Source organism: Misgurnus anguillicaudatus, chromosome 10 (genome assembly GCF_027580225.2).
Source record: "Misgurnus anguillicaudatus chromosome 10, ASM2758022v2, whole genome shotgun sequence".
NCBI lineage: Eukaryota > Metazoa > Chordata > Actinopteri > Cypriniformes > Cobitidae > Misgurnus > Misgurnus anguillicaudatus.
The window spans coordinates 22,891,146-22,913,890 of record NC_073346.2 but is presented as its reverse complement, the minus strand read 5'-3'; the positions used below and the strand labels follow the sequence as shown (position 1 = coordinate 22,913,890).

Sequence of the window (22,745 nt, the reverse complement as noted above, 5' to 3'; positions counted from 1 at the left end):
TTAGTCTTGGCTAATTTAAACGACACTACAGTGATATCAAGGATCTTTCTTTTATTAACCAATGTGGGAGTTTCTTTATTGGTTTGAGAACTTTAGCCAATCCAAACATCACCCAGACAAAAAACTGTAAAATTCTGTCCGATTCTTTATTGCCAATTGAAAAAAAGGCACAAAAATTAATCTCAGAAAAAAGACTAAAGATAGCCCATTTTAATAACAAAACTTGCACATACTGGTTTAATAACAGTTACTGGTTGTAACTGTGTTATTGTTCATTAATAATATTTATAATAATTAACTTGTAATGATTATTCTTGTGTCAAATGTCTATCAATGCAAGACTTGATTTGGAAATACCTAGTTTTCATAGTTAAATTGTCTTTTAAAATAAAACTGTAGTGGTGTCAAGCATACAATAGTGCGGCTTTCTTCATATAAAGGATGTGCAGATGCCATTTTGATAACAGGGAATGGATATCTTTATCCCTGACTATCATCTATAATATTTATAACAATTCACACCAATAAAACATGATGTTAATTCATTATATCAATAATAACAATAATTTAAATATAGTAGATTATTACTTGATAAGTTTGTTCTGTTCACAGATCAATATAATTGAGTACAAATTAAACCTCGAGCAACAATTGAATAGCAACACAGTGGGAGACGTCTTCATTTTCAAAAGCCTTTCTTGTTCACCACTACTTATTGTTTGTGTATGGTTACTTTGGCAGGCAAGATAGTCAATGGTGTGCTGTGCAGACCCGGGCCAAAGATAGGGAACAGCTTTCCATTGAACTTATCAGTATACGTGCATAGGTGCTTGTTGTTACCTGTATCCCAGAACGACACTTCTCCCTTTTCCATATTAAGCTTTACCCTGATAGTTTCTGGCCTTCTGTCTACTTTAAGCACAGTACGTGGAGAAGTCAAAGCATTGTAGACTCCTTTGCTTAGCCCAATGGTCCAGACGCCTGCCGTTGTGGTTACTGTGAACTTTCTCTTCCGAACCACTGTCTCTTTGCATACTCCCAGGATCCATTTGGGATTGTCAGCCACATTGACCTCCCAGCGGTGGCGTCCTGAAGAAAAACCCTCTGAGCCAAGGACAAAAACGCAGGGGTCAAACCTCTCTGGATTGTCTGGTAAAGACTGTCTCTCTGGACTCTCCTTCACACTGGAATATTCAGGAGACATAGAAAGCCAGGGAGAAATCGTGTTGGGATCTAGCAGTACAGGCCCTGCAGACAAAAAAAATAGAACCATTGACGAAATGCTTTTTTTCCATTTCCACAGTGATGTATTAGGGGCTGCTAAGGAAATAGACCAGACTATGCTTGCATAGATACTTAAAAAACACATACACAAACATATATACAAGCTTATGAGCTTCAACTCCATCTCTATTCAAGCATTTGCGACACAGCACCTTGAGAACATCTGCTGGTCCAACATGTGTAAATTTAAAGGGGACATTTCACAAGACTTTTTAAAGATGTAAAATAATACTTTGGTGTCCCCAGAGTATGTATGTGAAGTTTGAGCTCAAATACCATATAGATAATTTATTATAACATGTTAAAATTGTCACTTTGTAGGTGTACGCAAAAATGTGCTGTTTCTGAATGTGTCCTTTTAAATGCAAATGAGCTGATATCTGCACTAAATGGCAGTGCCATGGTTTGATAGTTCAGAGTAAGGGGTGGTATTATCCCCTTCTGACATCACAAGGGAGCCAGATTTCAATTACCTATTTTTTTCACATGCTTGCAGAGAATGGTTTACCAAAACTAAGTTACTGGGTTATTCTTTTACACATTTTCTAGGTTGACAGAAGCACTGGGGATCCAATTATAGAACTTAAACATAAAAAATTTGATTTTCATGATATGTCCCCTTAGAAAATAGTCAACTAAATACATCTAAACTTCATTTTGTACAGCTTTTGTATTTCACTAGTATACACCACCCCCCTCATAGCAAAACTTTCTGTCGATTTCATACTGGGTATGATAGGAACTCACAACATTGTATGTGAGACTGCATGCTCTCCCAGATTTTGTAACCAAGACCACCAGCATGCAAAGCCATGTTTATAAGAGCTCCTTGGGGTCTCTGTGGTTCTTCACCAGTCCACTGTGTTCTGTGATAGATATGAAAAAAAAATGAATTTACTTTATACTCCTATATGTATCAAAATAAAAGCATGATAGACTGAAAAACTAATGACATACTAACTAGGGCCAAGTGTAAATAAGAACATAAGGCTGTATGGTTTATCTTTTCACATCTATTAGAAATGAATGTTCTGAAAAGCCTAAATAATGACAAAAGGGTGTCCACATACTTTTGACCGTGTAATGTATCTGCATAATTGTCAACATTTATTAGGTTGATAAAAAACAGGCACATACCTTCTTTTAAGCTTCTGGAAGTTCTAAGGGAGTAAAAAAATGTGCAAAGTTGACTTAAAGAGCTTATATTTATATATTTATAAACATGTAGTAAACAGATGGCAGGTTTGATTAACTAGTTAACTTTCAGGAACCATAAAACCCCTTACCTGCAGAAATGTCAAATCCTCTGCTCCCATTTCCCTCTTCACCGACTGAATCAATTCTGCAAGACCAGCAATGTCATTACTGATGATTTCAATCTTTTCCTCCAGCATCTTTTTCTTCTCAGCTTCCTCTGTTTTCAACGCTGTTATTCTGGATGTCTCCTCATTTGTGAGGATCTGATGGAGTCTCTCAAACTCCTGCCTAATTAGATTTTCGGCCTCCTTTGTTTGTACCTGTAACAAAATGGGAGAAGAACAGGAGAAAAGTTAACACAAAAAGTTAACACAACGTCAAATTTTGCAAGCTATGTTACTATAAAAACAAAAATGCTGTACAACGATGGTTGATTTTATATTACAGTATACCCGTTGTCTGCCTCCCTAAAAAAAACAACAACAAAAAAACAAGGGTTTACCTCAATAAAGGTGATTGTGTCTTTATATCTATTTTTCATTCTTTTAAAGGATCCCTGCTTGTTTTCCAGTATTTTGATTTTCAAGCCAAGTTCTTCCTAAAAATGAGTAGAGTTGGCACGTTATAATGTTGCATTATGCAAAGAAATACACTAGCAGATCCCACAAAAGCCCAAAAAGTGTTAGAGGGCAGAGTGGATGAAATTTGACACAAAGCACGTTACAAAGTTTTATATTCCTCGCACCTTGCAGAAAGGAACTCCTTGTTCTACAGGACTGAGCTCGTGCCCGGAGTGAAGAGTCACGCAATCAACGCACACGGGCTCCTCGTCTTTAATGCAGAAGAGCTGAAAGGGTCGCTGGTGTAACCCACAGATGATTTCGTCTATACCTGTTCCTCTCCAACTCCTTTCTTTCTTATAGGACACGCAGGTGTTTTTCAGTGCGCGGTTGGGGATCGGCGTCTCTCCGTCGCAACATTTTCGGCACAACGGGCATTGCCGCTTCGCCTGGTTTTTCCAGCTGGCCTCCAGGCATTCCTCGCAAAAACTGTGGCTACAGGAGAGCAACACTGGTTCCTTAAATATGTCTTTACATACCGGACAGGTCAAGTCGGTCTCCAGAAGAGATGGCCTGTCAGTAATATCCTCGTCAAAATCCGCCATGTTGCAAGCTCTCTTCGGGTTTTACTTTCACTTTGCCTGAACAAACTTAACGACTATATTTACTCGGCGTCCGTTTTAAAGGTTTTACGAATCGTAGAGCTATTTGAAACGGTAGTCTTTCTATTAAAATAAAATTTCACAAAACATCATAACGAAAGCTGTAATCTATTTGTCGAAGTCGAATTGTTTAGCTTGATTTCAGCTCCTGTCTGTTACTTCTACTTCCGTGTTCTGTAGAAGAAGAGGAGGGTGGGATTTTCGTCAGAGCTCAACTGAAGCACATTAAAATGAAAACAGTCAGGATTCCACTTATGTGAAATCTATTGGTTGACATAGATTAAAATCCGGCTTGCCACCTAACCACATGTCGCATCAACAGAATTTTAACAATACTATTGCATAAGCGTCCTTTTTGTTAAAATGTTTCATTTATGGTCGTCATAGCCTACAATGTAGTCTGGAAGTTTCATTTACGTAATGAAGCTACAAATGTTCGTAATTTTAACTAAAAAAAAAAAAAAAAAAATTCTACGGTAAAACCAGAGTCATATGGTTCTGGGTAAAACCAGTTAAATGTTTTTACTAAGCTAAATAAAATTAAAATACCTTGACATATACAGTTTACATTACATTTAAATTTACGGTTAATAAAGTGTACAGTTTTAAGGTGTAAATCCCAATATTTTATGGTTAAAATCTCTAGAAAATTCAACGGGATTATACATGTACTTTTACAGTAAAATATTTTAAAATTATCGTTTCTGTAAGTAAAAAATACAAATCACAGTGTAATTTGCAAAAATTGTTAAAAACTGTAATATTTTATTTAAATAATTATGGTTCCTCATTCAATTTTAGCCTTTACGTACATTAGAGTATTTTATGTTACACTTGGTGTTGTTTAATTAGTAATTATATTATAAAGTCACAAGTGTTACCATCATGATGTTTTGTATTTTTGTGAATGACATGGTGCACCATCCCTGCATGTATGGGCAATGAATGGCAGTGGTTCTCAAACTTGGGGTCTGCGAGATTGTGCCTAAAAATAAGGCTATTAAGGCACTATGTTGCCTGGTTTAATGTTTTGTTTGATTCAAAATTTAAGTTTTAGAGTGTTTTATGTCAGATTTTTTTTTTTGGGGGGGGGGAAGGGCACAAAGGGATGCATCGTATACACAGGGGGCCGCATGCCAAAAAAGTTTAGAATCACTGATCTATGGAAAGGCCCCTTGTGATAAACTTTGATTCAGCACGTAACCATTTATTTTACCACATGTGTTATGTTGGTAAGCTGTTTGTTATTGAGTACAAAGCAGATATATATATTAAAAACAGACATATAATTTAATGAAATACATGGTTAAGAATTGTGAAGTTTGCTAAACTTTGCCAAACTTTTCCACAAACAATAGGGCCTATTTAAGAATTGTGAAATATGCAAAACTTTGCTGAATGTACATGTTTCCTGTATTTTTATGGAGGTTTTCCAGCAACCACAGCTGTCAGTTTTTTTACCGTAAAAGCTATGGATTTTTTTTTCAGTGTGGAGACAAATGTTGTCAGACCCTTTGACAGTTTTGAATCAGGTGATCAACAAAATCAGTGGACTGATATTAAATACAAAGGGAAGGAACAGTCCACCAGTCTCAATGTGACCAATAGTTCAATCAACAAACACTTTGTATTTCACTTCAATTTTAACTGCTTTCATTATCTCAGGTTCTTAAAAGTGACCTAAAGTAAAAATATACTGGCTGCTGGGAAAAAATAAACAACCCTTTTATTTTTATCTTTTGGTATATCTGTTAAATTTTCAAAAATGTATGTAAAGACACATTGTTCAACACATTGCCCAGGCACATAATGCTAAATGTTGACTCTCTTAAAAATAAACCATTTCCAGACACACTTACAAAAAGGTGTAATCATATAAGAGACTGCGTTATGGCCATACTGGATTTTCTTGTCCAGTTGCTCAGTATGGTTTTAGTATTTGTTGTGCTGTAGGTTATTTCTTAATTTTGTTACAATGGATTAAATTGTCTTAAATGGCCTTTTCAAAATATTATAATATTTATAATATTATAATATAATAACATTTACTTTTTAAATCTTCTAAGTATTTCCTGAAGAAATTGCGTATTTCATCTGTAACGATTAAAAGCACATGCATGGCAGTAAAATAATAACATCTCCAATGGTTCAGAATTTTTTTTAAAGGAAAGTTAGTATATTTGTGTATTAACATTATATATTAAATTTATTAATTTGGTGTTTTAAATTTTAAAATGGGACTAGAAGTTTAATGTCTTGAGGTGTGTTCGACTCCATACCTTGCTGCGCAGACTGTTCCAATTATGACATCATAAGTATCGCGAGAGTCAGCTTCTGAACTGCTCTCGCGGTGCTTTGATCTCACACTGCATCAAACTGCGGAGCGTCAAACTGAACACAACCTTTTACCATGTGGGGCTGTATTGCAATACTAGCAAAGACCAGCAGAGACCCCCTTCTGTTGTTGACAACCATCTGGTAGCACCCACAGAGCCCCAGTTAAAAAACACCAACAGTATCGCTACAAAGCACACATAAGATGAACTGTATAATTTACGTGCGCCCCCAGCACTGGATAAGCTAATGCTGAGTTGCTTATTGTATTGTGCCAGGATTTAAACCACGAGATGCACACGTTCTTACCATTAACATCTGCAGAATTTTTGGGCAAATAAAACACATCATGTGAGCGTGCGGCTCAAGGCCTTTTTCCAGCACCTCATACATCATCATCCGCAGTGTAGGGCTGTTCGATTCCGGATTTTTTGGAATCGATTCCGATTCCGATTCCTGTTTCTGGAATCGAAAGAATCGATTCCAAGAATCGATTCCTCACTGCTATTTTCGATTCTTTTTCTATACGAACAGTGTCTAACATTGGCCCGTCTTACCGTGCCACACAACGAGAAACACTCTATACCGGGCGTGTCAAAGCGACTGTTGCAAATCCATTTGTCCTTCCTATTAGATGTATTAATTGCGAGTCATAAATAGAACGAGACATTTGCTTAGGGGATTTGTCACGTCGTGCTTCCTGCGTCAGTTAGACAGTGTAAAGACTATGTTCACCATATACATATATGCGGTAGATTTTATTTACATGCATTCCTACACACACACACAATGTTTGTGGATAGATTTTTAATTTATTTGTGGCAGCCTACATATATTTCATCCAATATCATAAAATAGCAAAAATTCCTAAAAGCATTTAAACCTAAAAACAGTTCAGGAACAGACTCATTACACATACAAACTTTTATGCCCTTACACACAGAACACTTCACTTTTTGAAAATATGCTCATTTTCCAGCTCCCATAGAGCCAAACACTTGATTTCTACGGTTTTGGCAGTACCACTTTTATCATAGCTCAGCATAACCCATTTAATCTGATTAGACCATTAGAATCGTGCTAAAAAATAACCAAAGAGTTTTGATATTTTTCCTATTTAAAACTTGACTCTTCTAAAACAGTCAAGTGTTAAATAGGAAAAATATTGAGCAACTTTCGTCATTTTTGAGCATGATGCTAATGGTCTAATCTGATTCAATGGATTATGCTAAGCTATGATAAAAGTGGTACCGCCAGACCCGAAGATCAACTGAATGCATTCCAAAACAGTAAAAATGAAATGTTTAACACTATGGGAGCTGTAAAATGAGCATATTTTCAAAAAAGTAGCGTGTCCTTTTAATAAATAAAACTTTTTTTAGGCCTTTACACATGGAACCTTTTAGGCCATACACAAAATCTTTTTAGGCCTTTACACATGGAACCTTTTAGGCCTTTACACACGGAACCTTTTAGGCCTTAACACATAAAATCTTTTTTAGGCCTTTACACATGGAACCTTTTAGGCCATACACAAAATCTTTTTAGGCCTTTACACATGGAACCTTTTAGGCCTTTACACATGGAACCTTTTTTTAGGCCTTTACACATGGAACCTTTTAGGCCATACACAAAATCTTTTTAGGCCTTTACACATGGAACCTTTTAGGCCTTTACACATGGAACCTTTTAGGCCATACACAAAATCTTTTTAGGCCTTTACACATGGAACCTTTTAGGCCTTTACACATGGAACCTTTTTTTAGGCCTTTACACATGGAACCTTTTAGGCCATACACAAAATCTTTTTAGGCCTTTACACATGGAACCTTTTAGGCCTTCACACACGGAACCTTTTAGGATTTAACACATAAAATCTTTTTTTAAGCCTTTACACACGGAACCTTTTAGGCCTTCACACATAAAATCTTTTTTTAGGCCTTTACACACGGAACCTTTTAGGCCTTCACACACGGAACCTTTTAGGCCTTAACACATAAAATCTTTTTTTAAGCCTTTACACACGGAACCTTTTAGGCCTTCACACATAAAATCTTTTTTTAGGCCTTTACACACAGAACCGTTTAGGCCTTCACACATAAAATCTTTTTTTAGGCCTTTACACACGGAACCTTTTAGGCCTTAACACATAAAATCTTTTTTTAAGCCTTTACACACGGAACCTTTTAGGCCTTCACACATAAAATCTTTTCTTAGGCCTTTACACACAGAACCTTTTTAGGCCTCAACACACTCATAACCTAGACCAATTACATATTGTAATGCAAAAACATCATCCTTTTCACCTGAGAGCTCTTTAGGCAAGAGCGGCGTTTTGAAATAAGCTCGCCAGATTTCGAAAATACACGCTCACTTGGCACAGATGTTGCCATTATGGCCAAGTATTTCTTTGTAAGTGTCTGTAAGTTTGGGAACTTTTTTTCTCCCTCCGCATCCTCCTTTTGGAATTGCGATTAGAAAAATAAAAACCCTTCCTGAGTTAATGCTATGCTACCTAAATCTGACTAAGTTAACCACAATCGTTAGTAATTTATTAAGCAGTTTGATTTACATTCCCGTCTTTTAAACCTTCAAATTAAGATGCTTAAGTGTCTGAGGTAAAATTAAGATTAATTAGTAATTGTTACCTGATCCTCCTCTGTCACCTCCTTTTTGTGAACGGCCCTAAGATGTTTAATCATTGGGGATGTTGTTTTATTATATGCCAACTTTTTATCGCAAATTTGGCATTTCACTTCATTTTTTGCAGATTCTAAAGTAAAGTAGCGCCAGACTACTGATGCTGACCTTGGAGCCATTTCTTCGCATGAGAGTCGACTCAACTCGACTCGAGTATGTGATTAACTGATTTGATTACAAGTTAACAAGTAGTAAGCTCAAACCCCGCCCAGTAACCGATTCTAAAGATTTCATTGGGTCAGTAACTGCGCTGATTGCCTAATAGAAAGACAGAGCGTGTTTATTATAATCTGAAAACCACGCCCACCGGGGAAAACAATCCAACTGTCTCCATTTACTTTGCGAATGGGCGTGGTTTTCAGATTATGACGCGTTGCGCTCTGTCTCTAAGGGGAAATAATAATCAGCCTAAGAGAACCATACTCTGTCACCACTGGATCCATTTATTTAGTCTGAACTGAACTTTATTTCTTTTGCAGGGGTCCGTTCTTCGTACGTCGCTTACTACATCCAAGATCAAATGATCAAATTATGATCTTGCTTATTCGGTTCTTTAAACACCCCTGCTGTTGATGATTAGTATGACAGGATTGAATTATCTGAGAATATTGCGCGTTCGTGCACCGCATGAAAAGGCAACACATATCTGATCAGCAGCGCTGTGATTGGCTGGTTGTTACAATGGACAAGAACACGCCCATTTTTAACCCCTGCAGTGCGCGAGCTATGGATAGAAGGTTATTTTGAAAATTTAATGATGCTGAATTTGTAAACCTACCTAAAAGTATTTTTGTACATATAATCACCCAACATAATGTAAACTATTTTGTGAAAATATAATCTTGATATCTTTAATATTCATGTCAAGATTAAGATCAATGCTTGTAATCAAACTTTGATGCTCCTAAAGTAGGCCTACTTTAAGTCTCTTTTAAAAACAGTTAAATGCCTGTTTATAACAGCAACCAAAAAAAAGCAGAATAAATAACAGGTGGTGGTCCTGCATCTTCATGTGATGTCTCTCTCATCTCTTGAGGAAGTTGCTCTTTCTTAAACCCACAGCCAATGCAACACTTTAATAGCTGATAAATTAAATTTGAATTGTAGTTTATTATAAGATGGTGTTTTCCCCTCTTTTGTGCAGTTGAAAATAATACACCAATACTTTCAGCAGTTTCCAAGAATGTGGTAAATGAAATATGATGTGCAATTAGTGAAAGTAAATGTTATTCTACACCAAAAGATTATAAAGTGCAACTCTTTAAATAACAATTTATCTTCAATGCACTAAATAAGTTTACTTCAATTGCATGTTCTCATATAACTGATTTCTGACTGCAACAATATTAACAGGAGTCCATATTAACTGCTAAGTCTGTACAGAAAGGTGCAGTAAAGAAGATACCCATGTAAAAATGTGTAAAATAAAAAAAATTGTTTATTGGCATTTTTTTTGTCACATGAAAGGGACAGGGTAACATCTTTGTAAAAAGAATTTTAAAGAATAGATAGCATACAAATTACTAAATAAATTATTAAATGACTTTATTAAATCAATTTTCAATAATATGGTCATACGTTTTTCTTGTCATTTGTTTAAGAATAATAATCAAAACGTCTGCTTTACAAAAACAAGTTCCACAAGTACAGCTTTTTTATATTATATATATTTTAAATAACATCGTTATATTCAATCTAACCTTTTTTATTACGTGTTGAATTTGAAAAGCTCTTCATATTAATCGTGCATCTTACGCAGATTGCGCTCGTATAATGGAGAATACATGTATGCGTCAGACTTTACGTATCACCTCTGATTAAAAAGGTGCGATCTAATCTTGTTTACATGAAGTAAACCTGCTCCCGAGCATCTTACGGACCGGTTGCTATGACAGCAACTTGAGGATGAGCTTCGAAGAACCAAATAATCCAAGATCAAGCCAAATCACCATTAAAATCCAGCTAACGGAGTAATCCACGTACGAAGAACGGAACCATGGCCGCGATTTGTATTAAAAATCAATCTTAAAGAGGAGTCGATTCTCCTTAATGGAATCGATTCCCCTTATGGAATCGATTCCAACCTTTGGAATCGACTCTCGATTCTCAATGCCTCGGAATCGAAGAATCGATTCTTTTTGGAATCGATTCCCAGCCCTACCGCAGTGGTCTCGCGCTGGCTCAGCAGCAGCAGTAGCGCTGCACAACAATAGCTTTAGCTAGACTCATGCGTCCAACAACGCGTGTTTCATTTATCTGACACAGGATGTAAGTCGAGGATATCGAAATGCTATAGAAACATGGAGACCAACTGTTGGGAATTGGTGAGTAATTCGGAGGAGACCGTTTTTCCACATAGCTCGCCCGATAGACATGGCTAACCGCTGTTGCTTGTTAGCTTGTTCTGCTAAAGGCATTGACCGAGGTTCCAGTTTAAACAATTTCTTTGTTTGAAACGAGTAAATGCATGCTTTTCACTGTTTTGTGAAATATTGGAATGACCAGGTCGTCCAAAACTGTTTTGTAACTGGTTTAATATGTTGACAGTACAGCTAACAGTACGGCAAACCGTTAGCTAAGCCTTATGTTGTTGTTATAGTAATGACAGTGTTAGCTAAATGCAGGGCAAAACATTGTTTTTGAGTTAACAGATTAAAGATCAAAAGTCGTAAAAGTCGTTAACGTATAAGTTACACGTTACACATAATTGTTTTTGGTGTTCACTAAATATGCTTGATTTTGTTGTATCGCATGTTTCATTGACAGGTCTTTTTTAATGCATTTGTTCTTAATTTAAAATAGCATTTTTTTTACATGTTGTCTTTTTGTATACAATTATATAAGACCAAAAATTATATAACACCAAAAATAATCTGAAGCATAGTGAACGTTTATTTATAAACTTTTATATATTAAACGTTTGCGAATAATAGACTCATAACTTATGTTTAATTATATGTAGGTCTCCAAACTGTGAGCAAGTTCAGCTTCCCCCTGCTCCAGTAGATCTTTGTCTCATTTAGCCCATTGTGGGTGCAGGAGAGGATGAGTTTTTACATTCCAGCTCTCCTCCTGCCTGTCTGGGTTCTTCTGATACCTGCAGTCTGGGCAGGGGACTGTAAGGGCCACAGACAGATACTGAGAGGGATCCCAGGATATGTCACAGATGGAATGGGAAACTACTCTGTGAATGGGAACTGCGAGTGGCTCATCAAGGGTTGGTGTTGAAGTTATTAACATACAGTAGGACTGTCTGTTTATTTACATATTTGTATTTGACCCTTTGATTCAGTTGGTATTTCTTTAATCACATTAGTGCTACTGGATATTTTCTGACAGCTTATTATGATTATAATCATGTTTGTGTCCATACAAAAGCTTAATTTTCCCTTTTCCTTCCAAACCCATTTATTCTTCCTTTTAAATGGTGGAATGGAGGAGTGCACTTTTTGTTTTATTAGTAATGTAACTTCCTCTGTCTCGTTCAGCCCCCAGCAGAAACCATCGCATTGTGCTGAACTTTACTTTTATGGAGACAGAGTGTACCTATGACTACCTGTTTGTGTATGATGGAGATTCCTACCAGAGCCCCTTACTGGCAAGTTTAAGTGGCACCACCCTACCACAACCAATAGAGGCCAAGTCTGGGAAGGTAAGGCCAAGCGTAAATAAAGTCTATGTGTGTCAGTTAAACTGTAAACTGTATCAAAAGGTAGTTCTATGGTAGGTATATTTCCATTTCTCTCAGCGTGTGTCAGTTGTATGAGATGTTGTCTTTTGGCCTAGTGTCTTTTCTCTGGCCCTGTTTACATTAGAGCATTTTCCGTTTTAAAACAGCATTTTAAAAAAAAAACGATCCTCGTTTATACTGGCATTTTAAAAAAGAATCTTCATCCACACTATACACGACCATAAACGCACGAAACATGACCAAAAACGTAACTGGGCATGCGCATAAAAGTGTAAAATAACTTATTACTCTAATAATAGCTTACCTTTGCGCATTTATGCAGCCTAAGTGTGTGCGATATTGACAAAAATTCAAACCTGGATCATTTGCCGGCAACTACAACAGACATTATTTTTGAACCTATAAAAATGTGTTTGGGAAAGTCTTATATTTTTCTAGCTCCCCCCTACAACATATTAATATGATTAATAGGTTAATGTGGATGTTTTAAACTAAACAGAAATGTCTTTATGATTTAAAAAGGAAGCATTCAAGTGAACAGTACTAAAGAGTAGCGAACTTGAAGCAAAAATAAATTTCAGCAAATGCAAACTTCAATCAAACATAATAAGAGGTGAAGTATAGCTTTAGCCCACAGAAATGCTTATTGCTTTAATGTAGGGAGTTCCTCTTTAGCCATTTCGTGCTGTTATATTTCTAATAGTTTATTGTTCACAGTTTATATTTATGATCTTATAGTCCATTTGAAAATTTGAATGAACTGACTGTATTCTTCAGAAAAACACCAAATTACTTATCTTCCCTTACCTGTCGCTGTTCAGTGTGCAATGAATTAATAAAAATTAATACGACGTTCATTTTTAAAAGTGTGCGAGGTCCGTGCACATCCTCCGCTAGCAACACAGAAATAGCAAAAAGCGCAATTGGCTAAACGAGCATTAAAGGAACAGTATGTAAGAAATTTATATCAATTAATCATTAAATGGCCATGAAATGTCACTAGACATTAAGAAATCATTTTAATTTCAAATACTTATATCACTGACAACAGCAGTTCGGCCAGGATATTGTCATTTAAAGAGTGGAGTTGCAGCCCTCAACTGATGTTTATGTTGTCGTTTGGTATATTGGCCACCAGCTGTGTGATTGCAGTACCAGTTTTAGCCACACGTTTTGTGATTGCAATACCAGTTTTGGCCACAATCCTACATACTGTTCCTTTAAATATTAATATGACGTTGATTTTATTGTTTTTATTAATTTATATTCACAAAACTTAACAACAAAACATCGATTAAAATTTAGAGACAAATTATATGAAATGAAATTCATTTTAAAGTAGCAAACAAAACTTAAATTAAACTCGAAAATAATGTCTGACCCATTACAATTCTCCCTACATATTGGCCTTTACAACACCCTATATAGTGTTTAAAATTACATTCTATCTTTCGTAATAAGCTAACTAAATTTAAACAAAACATAAACAACATTACAACAATATTCAAACCCAAACAATATTCAAACTTAAATATAAAACAGACATTATCTAAAAGGATACATGTTAAAACAATCTGATATAGCGTTTATAATAGCTGGTTGGTAGATGTTTACTATTTTTGGCAAAACCTCCGTTGCAAACCTCCATTTACCTGAATAAAAATAATTTTTACTTTGAAAATGATGCGTTGTCACGTTAACATCAGCTTTTCGTTTACATAAGACTACGTCTACGTTCATTTACACTGCAGCGCAACCCCGGAGTTCTCAAACTAAAAGAGGGTCTGCAGCGTTTACGAACGACTCCGTTTATGAGGGTCGAAAACGGTGGCGTAGTGTAAATGAAAGGCGTAAACGTGGCAAATGTAATGCATTTTAAAAGGTAAATGCATTAATGTAAACATAGCCTCACATTTGCTGTTTTGGCCTAAACTCATTATCATTTCTTCATCTTCTATCTTTTTATGTCTATTTAGATGTTGTTACACCTCTTTAGCGATGCCAACTACAACCTGCTGGGCTTCAATGCCACATACACATTTTCATTTTGCCCTGGGGACTGCGGTGGTCACGGGCGGTGTGACGTAGCTACTGCCCGCTGTCAGTGCCATCAGGGGTGGGGAGGTGTGGACTGCAACTCCCCTCTCTGCTCCCAGGTCTGCACTCAATATGGCCATGGGCGCTGTGATAAGGTAAGCATTTAAAGCAATTCAAATAAAATGTATGTTTTGTTTTTTGGACAGTTTACTTAATTCTCTTGTTCTCTGTTGATCTCAGAGGGGAGAGCATTGTATTTGCAACCCAGGATTTGTGGGACAGAACTGTCAGTTGAGTCTCCGTGACAATAGTGGGGCGGGACAATGGTGGGAGGTGAGCCGAGGTGACATCCACACAGCCCCTCGCACAGCCTCTGCTGGGGTGTACCTTTCTTCCACTGGAGCATTGTACATGTTTGGAGGTAAGCATTATATGGGCTTGTACACATGTAGATACTTTTAGGAATTGTTTTCAGCTGTTTTTTATTTTTTTATTTCAGGGTTTGATCTTAATAGAGCACTGGGGGACCTTGTTACATTCAATTTTTCGACCAATTATTGGGAACAGACATCATATTCCTACAGTCCAGTAAGATCCTTTTTCTCTTTCATATTATTATGTATATTTATAGCTATATACTTAGATTTTTCATTTAGTGATGTTTTTCTCTGTTTCAGGCTGCTCGTCATTCTCATTCAGCAGTTGAATGGCAAGGCAACATGGTCATTTATGGTGGTGAACTTGCCAACCACTCATTAGCTAGTGATGTCTGGCTATACCGTGCACAGCAAGATGAGTGGCAGCAGCTAGGCCAATCAAATGCTCCAGGTGCTCCCAGACTGGCAAATCACGCAGCAGCGATAGTTGACAATTACCTGTATGTTTTTGGTGGTGAGTGAACATTATTATCATCTTAATGGGACCAACATGAGCATTATTGTCATGACATTAAAAAACAAAGATTATTACACTACAAACACACACTCTGCAAAAATGTGCAAAAAAAGCATAAATTATTGTTTTTTTTCTGCTTCTTGAATCACTTTTATCAATATGTTATTTCAGGTCGAACAGAAGAGGACATGTTTTCATCATCTCTGTACCGGTTCCGGTTATGGGATGAAGTTTGGGAGGCAGTTCAACCTACAGGTGGAAAACCACCTGCTACTGCAGGGCACAGCATGGTCTATCACGCCCCTTCCAAAACACTGCTGGTGTATGGGGGACACAGACCCACTACTGCAAGGTATACCAATATTATACAATTATGGTAAGCTAACAGAAACCCATATAGATAAAAAGTAGGGATGCAACGAAAATGTTGTGATGACCCAAACAAAAACCGCGACCTGCACTTGCTTGTCTGAAGCAACATGTCTACGGTGTTGACGTATTTCAGTATCCCTGTGTCTCAATTCGTTCCCCAGCTCCCAAGGTCGTGAATCAGTACGGATCACGGATCGGCTCGCATGCTCATGATCATCACAATGCCCTTCAAAGATTAAAACGACTGTTTATGCTTCACTGTTTGGAATTCTCCCTCCATTTGTGTGTGTGCGCGCGCGTGTTTAAGTGCACTCGGTAGTGCGTACACGGAAATATGCGTTTTAAAAAGCAAGCGAACATAAAATCTTTCTGTTATTGACAGGGCACATACAAACAAAATGATCTCCACAGTATTCTTTTTCTAATAGAAGCATTTTTTTTTATGTCTTAAGTGTATGTATAGATTACACTCAGAAACCAGTCTGTGCTTATTTGGTCTTAAAGGGATAGTTCGGCCAAAAACGATATTAAACCCATGATTTACTCACCCCCAAGCTGTCCGAGTTGCATATGTCCATCGTTTTTCAGACAAACACATTTTGGGATATTTTAGAAAATATTTTAGATCTTTCTGTTCATTAAATGTAATGTTACGGGGTCCAGCAACAGTCCACGACCTTCAAGTCCAAAAAAGTGCGTCCATCCTTCACAAATTAAATCCAAACGGCTCCAGGATGATAAACAAAGGTCTTCTGTGGGTAATCCGTGCGGTGTTGTTGTAGAAACATCCATATTTAAAATGCCATCAACGTTACCAACTACCTTCCGGTAGCGCCGCCATCCCAGACTCAGGAGAGAGTATTAGCGTAGTGTACGCACTTTTCTTAGTGACGTATGACAAATTCGGAGGGCGGGGGCACAGAGCAGCAGCAGAGAAACTCTGTACGCTGCGTAAGCTCTCATCCTGAATGCGCATCACTCCAAAATGGCGGCGCTACCGGAAGGTAGTTTATAACGTTAATAACATTTTAAATATGGATATTTCTACAACAACACCGCACGGATTGCCCACAGAAGACCTTTGTTTATCATCCTGGAGCCGTTTGGATTTAATTTGTGAAGGATGGACGCACTTTTTTGGACTTGAAGGTCGTGGACTATTGCTGGACCCCGTAACATTACATTTAATGAACAGACAGATCTAAAATATTTTCTAAAATATCCGAAAATGTGTTTGTCTGAAAAACGATGGACATATGCAACTCGGACAGCTTGGGGGTGAGTAAATCATGGGTTTAATATCGTTTTTGGCCGAACTATCCCTTTAAAGAGACAGTAACCTCAATTAACCTACTTAAGTCTGTGTCATTAATGTTAATCAAACAACTCAAGACAAAGAGAAAATCACTTCTGTAGCTCTTAAAAATAAAATAATTATATTTAATTAATACAATAAAGACAGTATTATGATTAATTTAATTTGATTTCTGTACCTAATGCTAATTTCAGACCTTACTTAATGTGCAACTTTTTGTTTTTTTTATAAATATTTGTAATTTCTTTATTTGTTAATAGATTTTTCCCACTCCTTTTTTGCTTATCCGAAAAATAATCTGATCCGTGCCTCAAAAACTGTAATGTGAACCGAACCGTGAGTTTTGTGATCCGTCACACCCCTAGTAAAGTTAGTACACAATCATGGCCATAAATACAATTGTACTAATAATTGGCATAATTTCTTTCTGTGTTTTGGTTTTTGGCCTTGGTTTCCTCTTTTTCGGTTTCGGACAAGAATTTTCATTTCGGTGCATCCCTAACAAAAAGCTACATTTTGTTCTCATAAGGTCTTTAAAACACACTAGACTTTAACTATATGTGACATTTGTTGCTGTAATTTAGTCAAAAACAATATACATCATATCTATTATAATTTATTTGCTGTCAGTTTTCCAGACAGGGTTTAGGTTAAGCCAGGACTAGTCCTTATATAGTTATATTGGGACATTTGTGACTCGTGCTGGGAAAATGAGTTGGAATGCGCACCGTCTAATTTTGAGCTAGAGGCAAAAAAAAACTATAAATGTTGGTTTTGGTCGAAATTGAGGTTTTCATAATAAATACATTAAGTATTTGTGTGCAGGACTTGCTCGACGTTAAAATAGCTATTAGGAGAGATAAAGTTCTCGCATGGTTGATGTTAAAGGAGTTATTAAGAGCGATAAGACATGGAAACAATCTTCCGCATGCTGAATGAAAGATTCCAAGCGTGCAGAGATGCGCAAGCCCAATATATAGACATCTACACAGAATTACAGTTTTAAAAATATTTGTTTTGACAACAATTCTGGCAGGTAGGACCTATAATCTTTAATGTCTTAAGTGAATGTTTGGTTACCTGTTGGGAAAAAATATCTGATGTATATCTGATATTATATTATATCATATCCTTGCATTACAGTAGATCTTAAAGGGGACATTTCACAAGACTTTTTAAAGATGTCAAATAAATCTTTGGTGCCCCCAGAGTACATATGTGAAATTCAAGCTCAAAATATAGAATTTATTATAGCATGTTAAAATTGCCACTTTGTAGGTGTGAGCAAAAATGTGGCGTTTTTGGGTGTGTCCTTTTAAAATGCAAATGAGTTGACCTCTGTACTAAATGGCAGTGCCGTGGTTGGATAGTGCAGACTAGGGGGCGGTATTATCCTGTTCTGACATCACAAGGGGAGCCAAATTTCAACTACCTATTTGTTCACATGCTGTCACAACTTCAAACATGTGTAGCTCTGTAGTTTTTTTTTGTCAGATTCTATCAAATCATACATTATTTTACTTTTTTAAAATGTATTTGCTCATTCCGACTCATTTTGCCAGCACAGGTCACATTTAAGTAGTTTTTACAAACATACCTTACAAAAACATTACTAGTGTGCATCTTGAGGAAAAACAATGGCACTGATATATGTTAAGATATGGTAGTGCAAGATGTTTTTAAATTGAGGCAGCTCAAACATGCATTTTAGTCTGGGTCTAGAGTCATGTCTGGGAAACTGCCCCATAAAGTTTGTAAAATTCATGTTCAAATGAAATGTCATTGATAGATGTTAGATGAGTAAACGTGAGCTGAAGTTTGTGTGTGATGTGTCAAAAGCTTGATGTGATTTTTTTTCTTTGAGACACCATCTCCTTTTGTCTCCGCCAGGTTCAGTGTGCGTGTGAATTCGACAGATGCATTCCATGTGGAGAAACGGTTCTGGACTTCTTTCCGCTCCCGTTTTCCTGCCAGCGGCCCGAGGGAGAGAGCATTCCACTCTGCCACCATCATTGGCAACTACATGGTGGTTTATGGTGAGTGGCGATCACCTTCGAGATAAACGCTATTAATACATCCTAGTACCTCAGTGTGTCTGTGGTTTTATGAATGGGAGGTATAGATTGGAGAACAGTTATTTATGTGGCAACTAACTAATTGTTCATTTCTTAAGTGTTTAAGTGTAAGTGGAGACTTCATAATTTTCTGTTTGTCTCTTAGGAGGAAATGTACATATTCATTACATTGAAGAGAAGTGCTACGATGAGGAGATCTTTTTTTATCATCTGGGTTGCCATCAGTGGGTGTCTGTTGGAGAGAACCGAAGTCAACGTAAGTTTAGATTTAATAATCAGAGATAAAGAGAGTCTGTTGGATATGAGTGCATTTGGTCTCCTGTAGGATATGTTGCAGTAAATATCAGGAGGAGTGCTTTTAAGGCTTTGTGTTGAAGATGAGTCAGTCTGTCTGGGGGCTAATTTTGATTGTTGTAAAGTCATTGCGAGGTCATTTGTTTTATAATATCTCTTCTGCATTTTGCCTGCAGCATTTTAAAGAGCACCAATTATGCTAATAAATTGGCACGTTAGCACGTAAATGCAGTATCCCATAGTACATACATGTTATTAAAACTTGAACTAATGCACTGTGAGTCTTATAAATTGCTTACATACCTCACCGATTTCCCACTGTCTGAAAAACGCTCGGTTTAGTTCCTGTCTCCGCCTCCCAAAATGTCTAGTGTAATCGGATTGGTCAGATGACTACTCAACTGTTATTGGTCAGCTGGGTTCGTCGTGTGTTTGAAAGGTTACGCCCCTGACTACGCGTGGGTTGACACCGGTTCTGACTGAGTGTCACAGCCTCAGAGGCAACGTAAACAAGCGTTATATTTACAGTGCATTGAAAATGCGCTGTACTGTTGTTACTGGGCTTTTTATTATTATTATTATTATTATTATTATTCTTCCAACCAAATTTCCGCAATTAATACGGCTCGAACCGTTTAACTTAGAAACTTCATTCAAACTCTCAAACGTGCGGACTATTCGGGAATACTGTGCTATGACTTTTATAAGCGATCGGAGGTACGGTCTTCGCCCCAGGGGCGAAAAAGCAGCCGAAAAATCCTATTGACTTAACATGGAGACAAACTTTGACGATTCGTAGCTCAGACCTAGAATTTCACAGAAACTTGTGACTTGCCACATTTGAAGAGGCTGGCAGGCTCTGTAAGAACATACCTCACAATGGGGTGTAAGTTGTACCCCTGGGGTGTAAGAGGCCCCCAAATTTCCCCATAGACTTATAATGGGGCAGGAATCATGCCCATATAAGGAAATAAAAACGTCCCAGATGGGATATCTTTGCAACGCAGTGTCATAGAGACATGGGGGTGGGCTCATTTTACTCAGGCATCCAATCAGTCCCTTAGGATCCTTATTGAGCTATTAAGCCACGCCCCTAGCAACCATTTTGGGCACCCTAGCAACATTTCCCATAGACTGCCATTATAAAATGCCCAAATGGATATCTTTGCAGCACAGTGTCACAGAGACATGGGGGTGGGCTCATTTTACTCAGACATCCAATCAGTCTCTCACCATCCTTATTGAGGTATTAAGCCACGCCCCTAGCAACCACATATGAGCAGCCTAGCAACATAATAAACAAAGCCTTATATCTCTGGATCCGAACATCATAGAGACATGGGGGTTGGGTCTTTGGGTCATATTAGCTTCATGCTAGCTTCATGCTAAGTCATACTAGCTTCATGCTAGTTTCATGCTAGCTTTATGCTAATTTCATAATAAATCTTGCTAATTTAATGCTAAATCATGTTAGCTTAATGTTAAATCTTGTTAGCTTCATGCTAAATCATGCTAGCTTCATGCTAATCATATTAGCATAATGTTAGCTTCATGCTAATCATGCTAGCATCATGCTAGCTTCATGCTAATCATGCTAGTATCATGCTAGCTTCGTGCTAATCATGCTAGCATCATGCTAGCTTTGTGCTAACATCATGTTAGCTTCATGCTAATCATGCTAGCATCATGCTAGCTTCATGCTAATCATGCTAGCATCATGCTAGCTTCATGCAAATCATGCTAGCTTCATGCTAATCATGCTAGCATCATGTTAACTTCATGCTAATCATGCTAGCTTCATGCTTATCATGCTAGCATCATGCTACCATCATGCTAATCATGTTAACATCATGCTAGCTTCATGCTAATCATGCTAGCATCATGCTAGCTTCATGCTAATCATGTTAGCATCATGATAGCTTCATGCTAATCATGCTAGCATCATGCTAGCTTCATGCTAATCATGCTAGCATCATGCCAGCTTCATGCTAATCATGCTAGCATCATGCTAGCTTCATGCTAATCATGCTAGCTTCATGCTAATCATGCTAGCATCATGCTAGCTTCATGCTAATCATGCTAACATCATGCTAGCTTCATGCTAATCATGCTAGCATCATGCTAGCATCATGCTAATCATGTTAGCATCATGCTAATCATGCTAGCATCATGCTAATCATGCTAACATCATGCTAGCTTCATGCTAATCATGCTAGCATCATGCTAGCTTCATGGTTATCATGCTAGCATCATGCTAACATCATGCTAATCATGTTAACATCATGCTAGCTTCATGCTAATCATGCTAGCATCATGCTAGCTTCATGTTAATCATGTTAACATCATGCTAGCTTCATGCTAATCATGCTAGCTTCATGCTAATCATGCTAGCATCATGCTAATCATGCTAACATCATGTTAGCTTCATGCTAATCATGCTAGCATCATGCTAATCATGTTAGCATCATGCTAGCGTCATGCTAATCATCATGCTAGCTTCAATGCTAGTCATGCTAATCATGTTAACATCATGTTAGCTTCATGCTAAATCATGTTAGCTTCATGCTTAATCATTCTAGCTTCATGATTATTCATGCTAGCTTCATGGTAAATTATGCTAACGTCATGTTTAATCATGCTAGCTTCATGATAAATCATGTTAACTTCATGGTAAATCATACTAATGTCATGCTAAATCATGCTAGCTTCATGTTAAATCCTGCTAGCTTCATGCTAAATCATGTTAACTCATGCTATCTTCATATTTCATCATGGTAACTTTTTTAAATCATGCTAGCTTCACACTACAACATGTCAACAGCCAGGTAAACTGCTAGACTAAATTTCTTTAACATTTCTGTCAATCAACTTTTTTTGCATTTTCATGCACTGGTAATTCCTTGGGAATTGCATATCTAGTTCTCTATGGTGTCTGTAGTGTACTGCCTTACCACTTCGAGCTCGATCCAGAGAGTTCAGAAGGCCGTTACGATATAAACGATCTCCGTCAATGAATGCGATTGGATTTAACTTTTTAGGTGTCCTTAGCTCTGCCAGAATGCTAAACGAAGACGAAAATGTGTTGCAAAGACATCCAAAAAGGTAATTATAACGTACTACATAACTATATGGAAACACCAAATGTAGCACATAGAAAGTATTTGTTGAAATGATTATAAAACGATTTCACTTGGTAATTTCTACATTATTTTACTATAGTAAAATGTATTATAAAAGACTGTTTACATACTCTATTACTGTGCAAACTATATGGAAACACCAAATGTAGCACATAGAAAGTATTTGTTGAAATGATTATAAAACGATTTC

The 22,745-nt window shown here is 37.1% G+C and overlaps 2 protein-coding genes across 2 annotated transcripts in view; one reads left to right on the top strand and one right to left on the bottom strand.

The window, feature by feature from the left end:
* Positions 1–127: 127 nt before the first annotated feature.
* Positions 128–4,013, bottom strand: trim35-28 (tripartite motif containing 35-28). The gene is made up of 6 exons (XM_055210097.2): positions 3,227–4,013; positions 2,984–3,079; positions 2,571–2,801; positions 2,422–2,444; positions 2,032–2,150; positions 128–1,248 (listed from the first exon to the last, which is right to left on the bottom strand). Exons 1-6 carry the CDS (start codon positions 3,644–3,646, stop codon positions 713–715), a joined length of 1,425 nt encoding a protein of 474 aa, XP_055066072.2. The 5' UTR covers positions 3,647–4,013; the 3' UTR covers positions 128–712.
* Positions 4,014–10,900: 6,887 nt separating this feature from the next.
* The window catches only part of megf8 (multiple EGF-like-domains 8), a 30,765-nt gene continuing 18,920 nt past the window's right edge, over positions 10,901–22,745 (top strand). Inside the window, exons 1-10 of the mRNA XM_073872128.1 lie at positions 10,901–11,061; positions 11,700–11,954; positions 12,226–12,389; positions 14,405–14,620; positions 14,706–14,886; positions 14,965–15,053; positions 15,143–15,356; positions 15,531–15,711; positions 18,937–19,082; positions 19,267–19,377. Of these exons, the coding sequence (XP_073728229.1) occupies positions 11,783–11,954; positions 12,226–12,389; positions 14,405–14,620; positions 14,706–14,886; positions 14,965–15,053; positions 15,143–15,356; positions 15,531–15,711; positions 18,937–19,082; positions 19,267–19,377 (1,474 nt within the window). The 5' untranslated portion in view covers positions 10,901–11,061; positions 11,700–11,782. The remainder of the gene's footprint in view (positions 11,062–11,699; positions 11,955–12,225; positions 12,390–14,404; positions 14,621–14,705; positions 14,887–14,964; positions 15,054–15,142; positions 15,357–15,530; positions 15,712–18,936; positions 19,083–19,266; positions 19,378–22,745) is intronic.

Excerpts from the sequence above, each read along its gene's own strand:
- trim35-28 (XM_055210097.2), bottom strand. The coding sequence starts at position 3,646 with ATGGCGGATTTTGACGAGGATATTACTGACAGGCCATCTCTTCTGGAG. Across the intron at positions 3,080-3,226 it reads AAGGAGTTCCTTTCTGCAAG|GAAGAACTTGGCTTGAAAAT; the intron begins GTGCGAGGAATA and ends ACTCATTTTTAG. Across the intron at positions 1,249-2,031 it reads GCAGTCTCACATACAATGTT|GGCCTGTACTGCTAGATCCC; the intron begins GTGAGTTCCTAT and ends TTTTGTCTGCAG.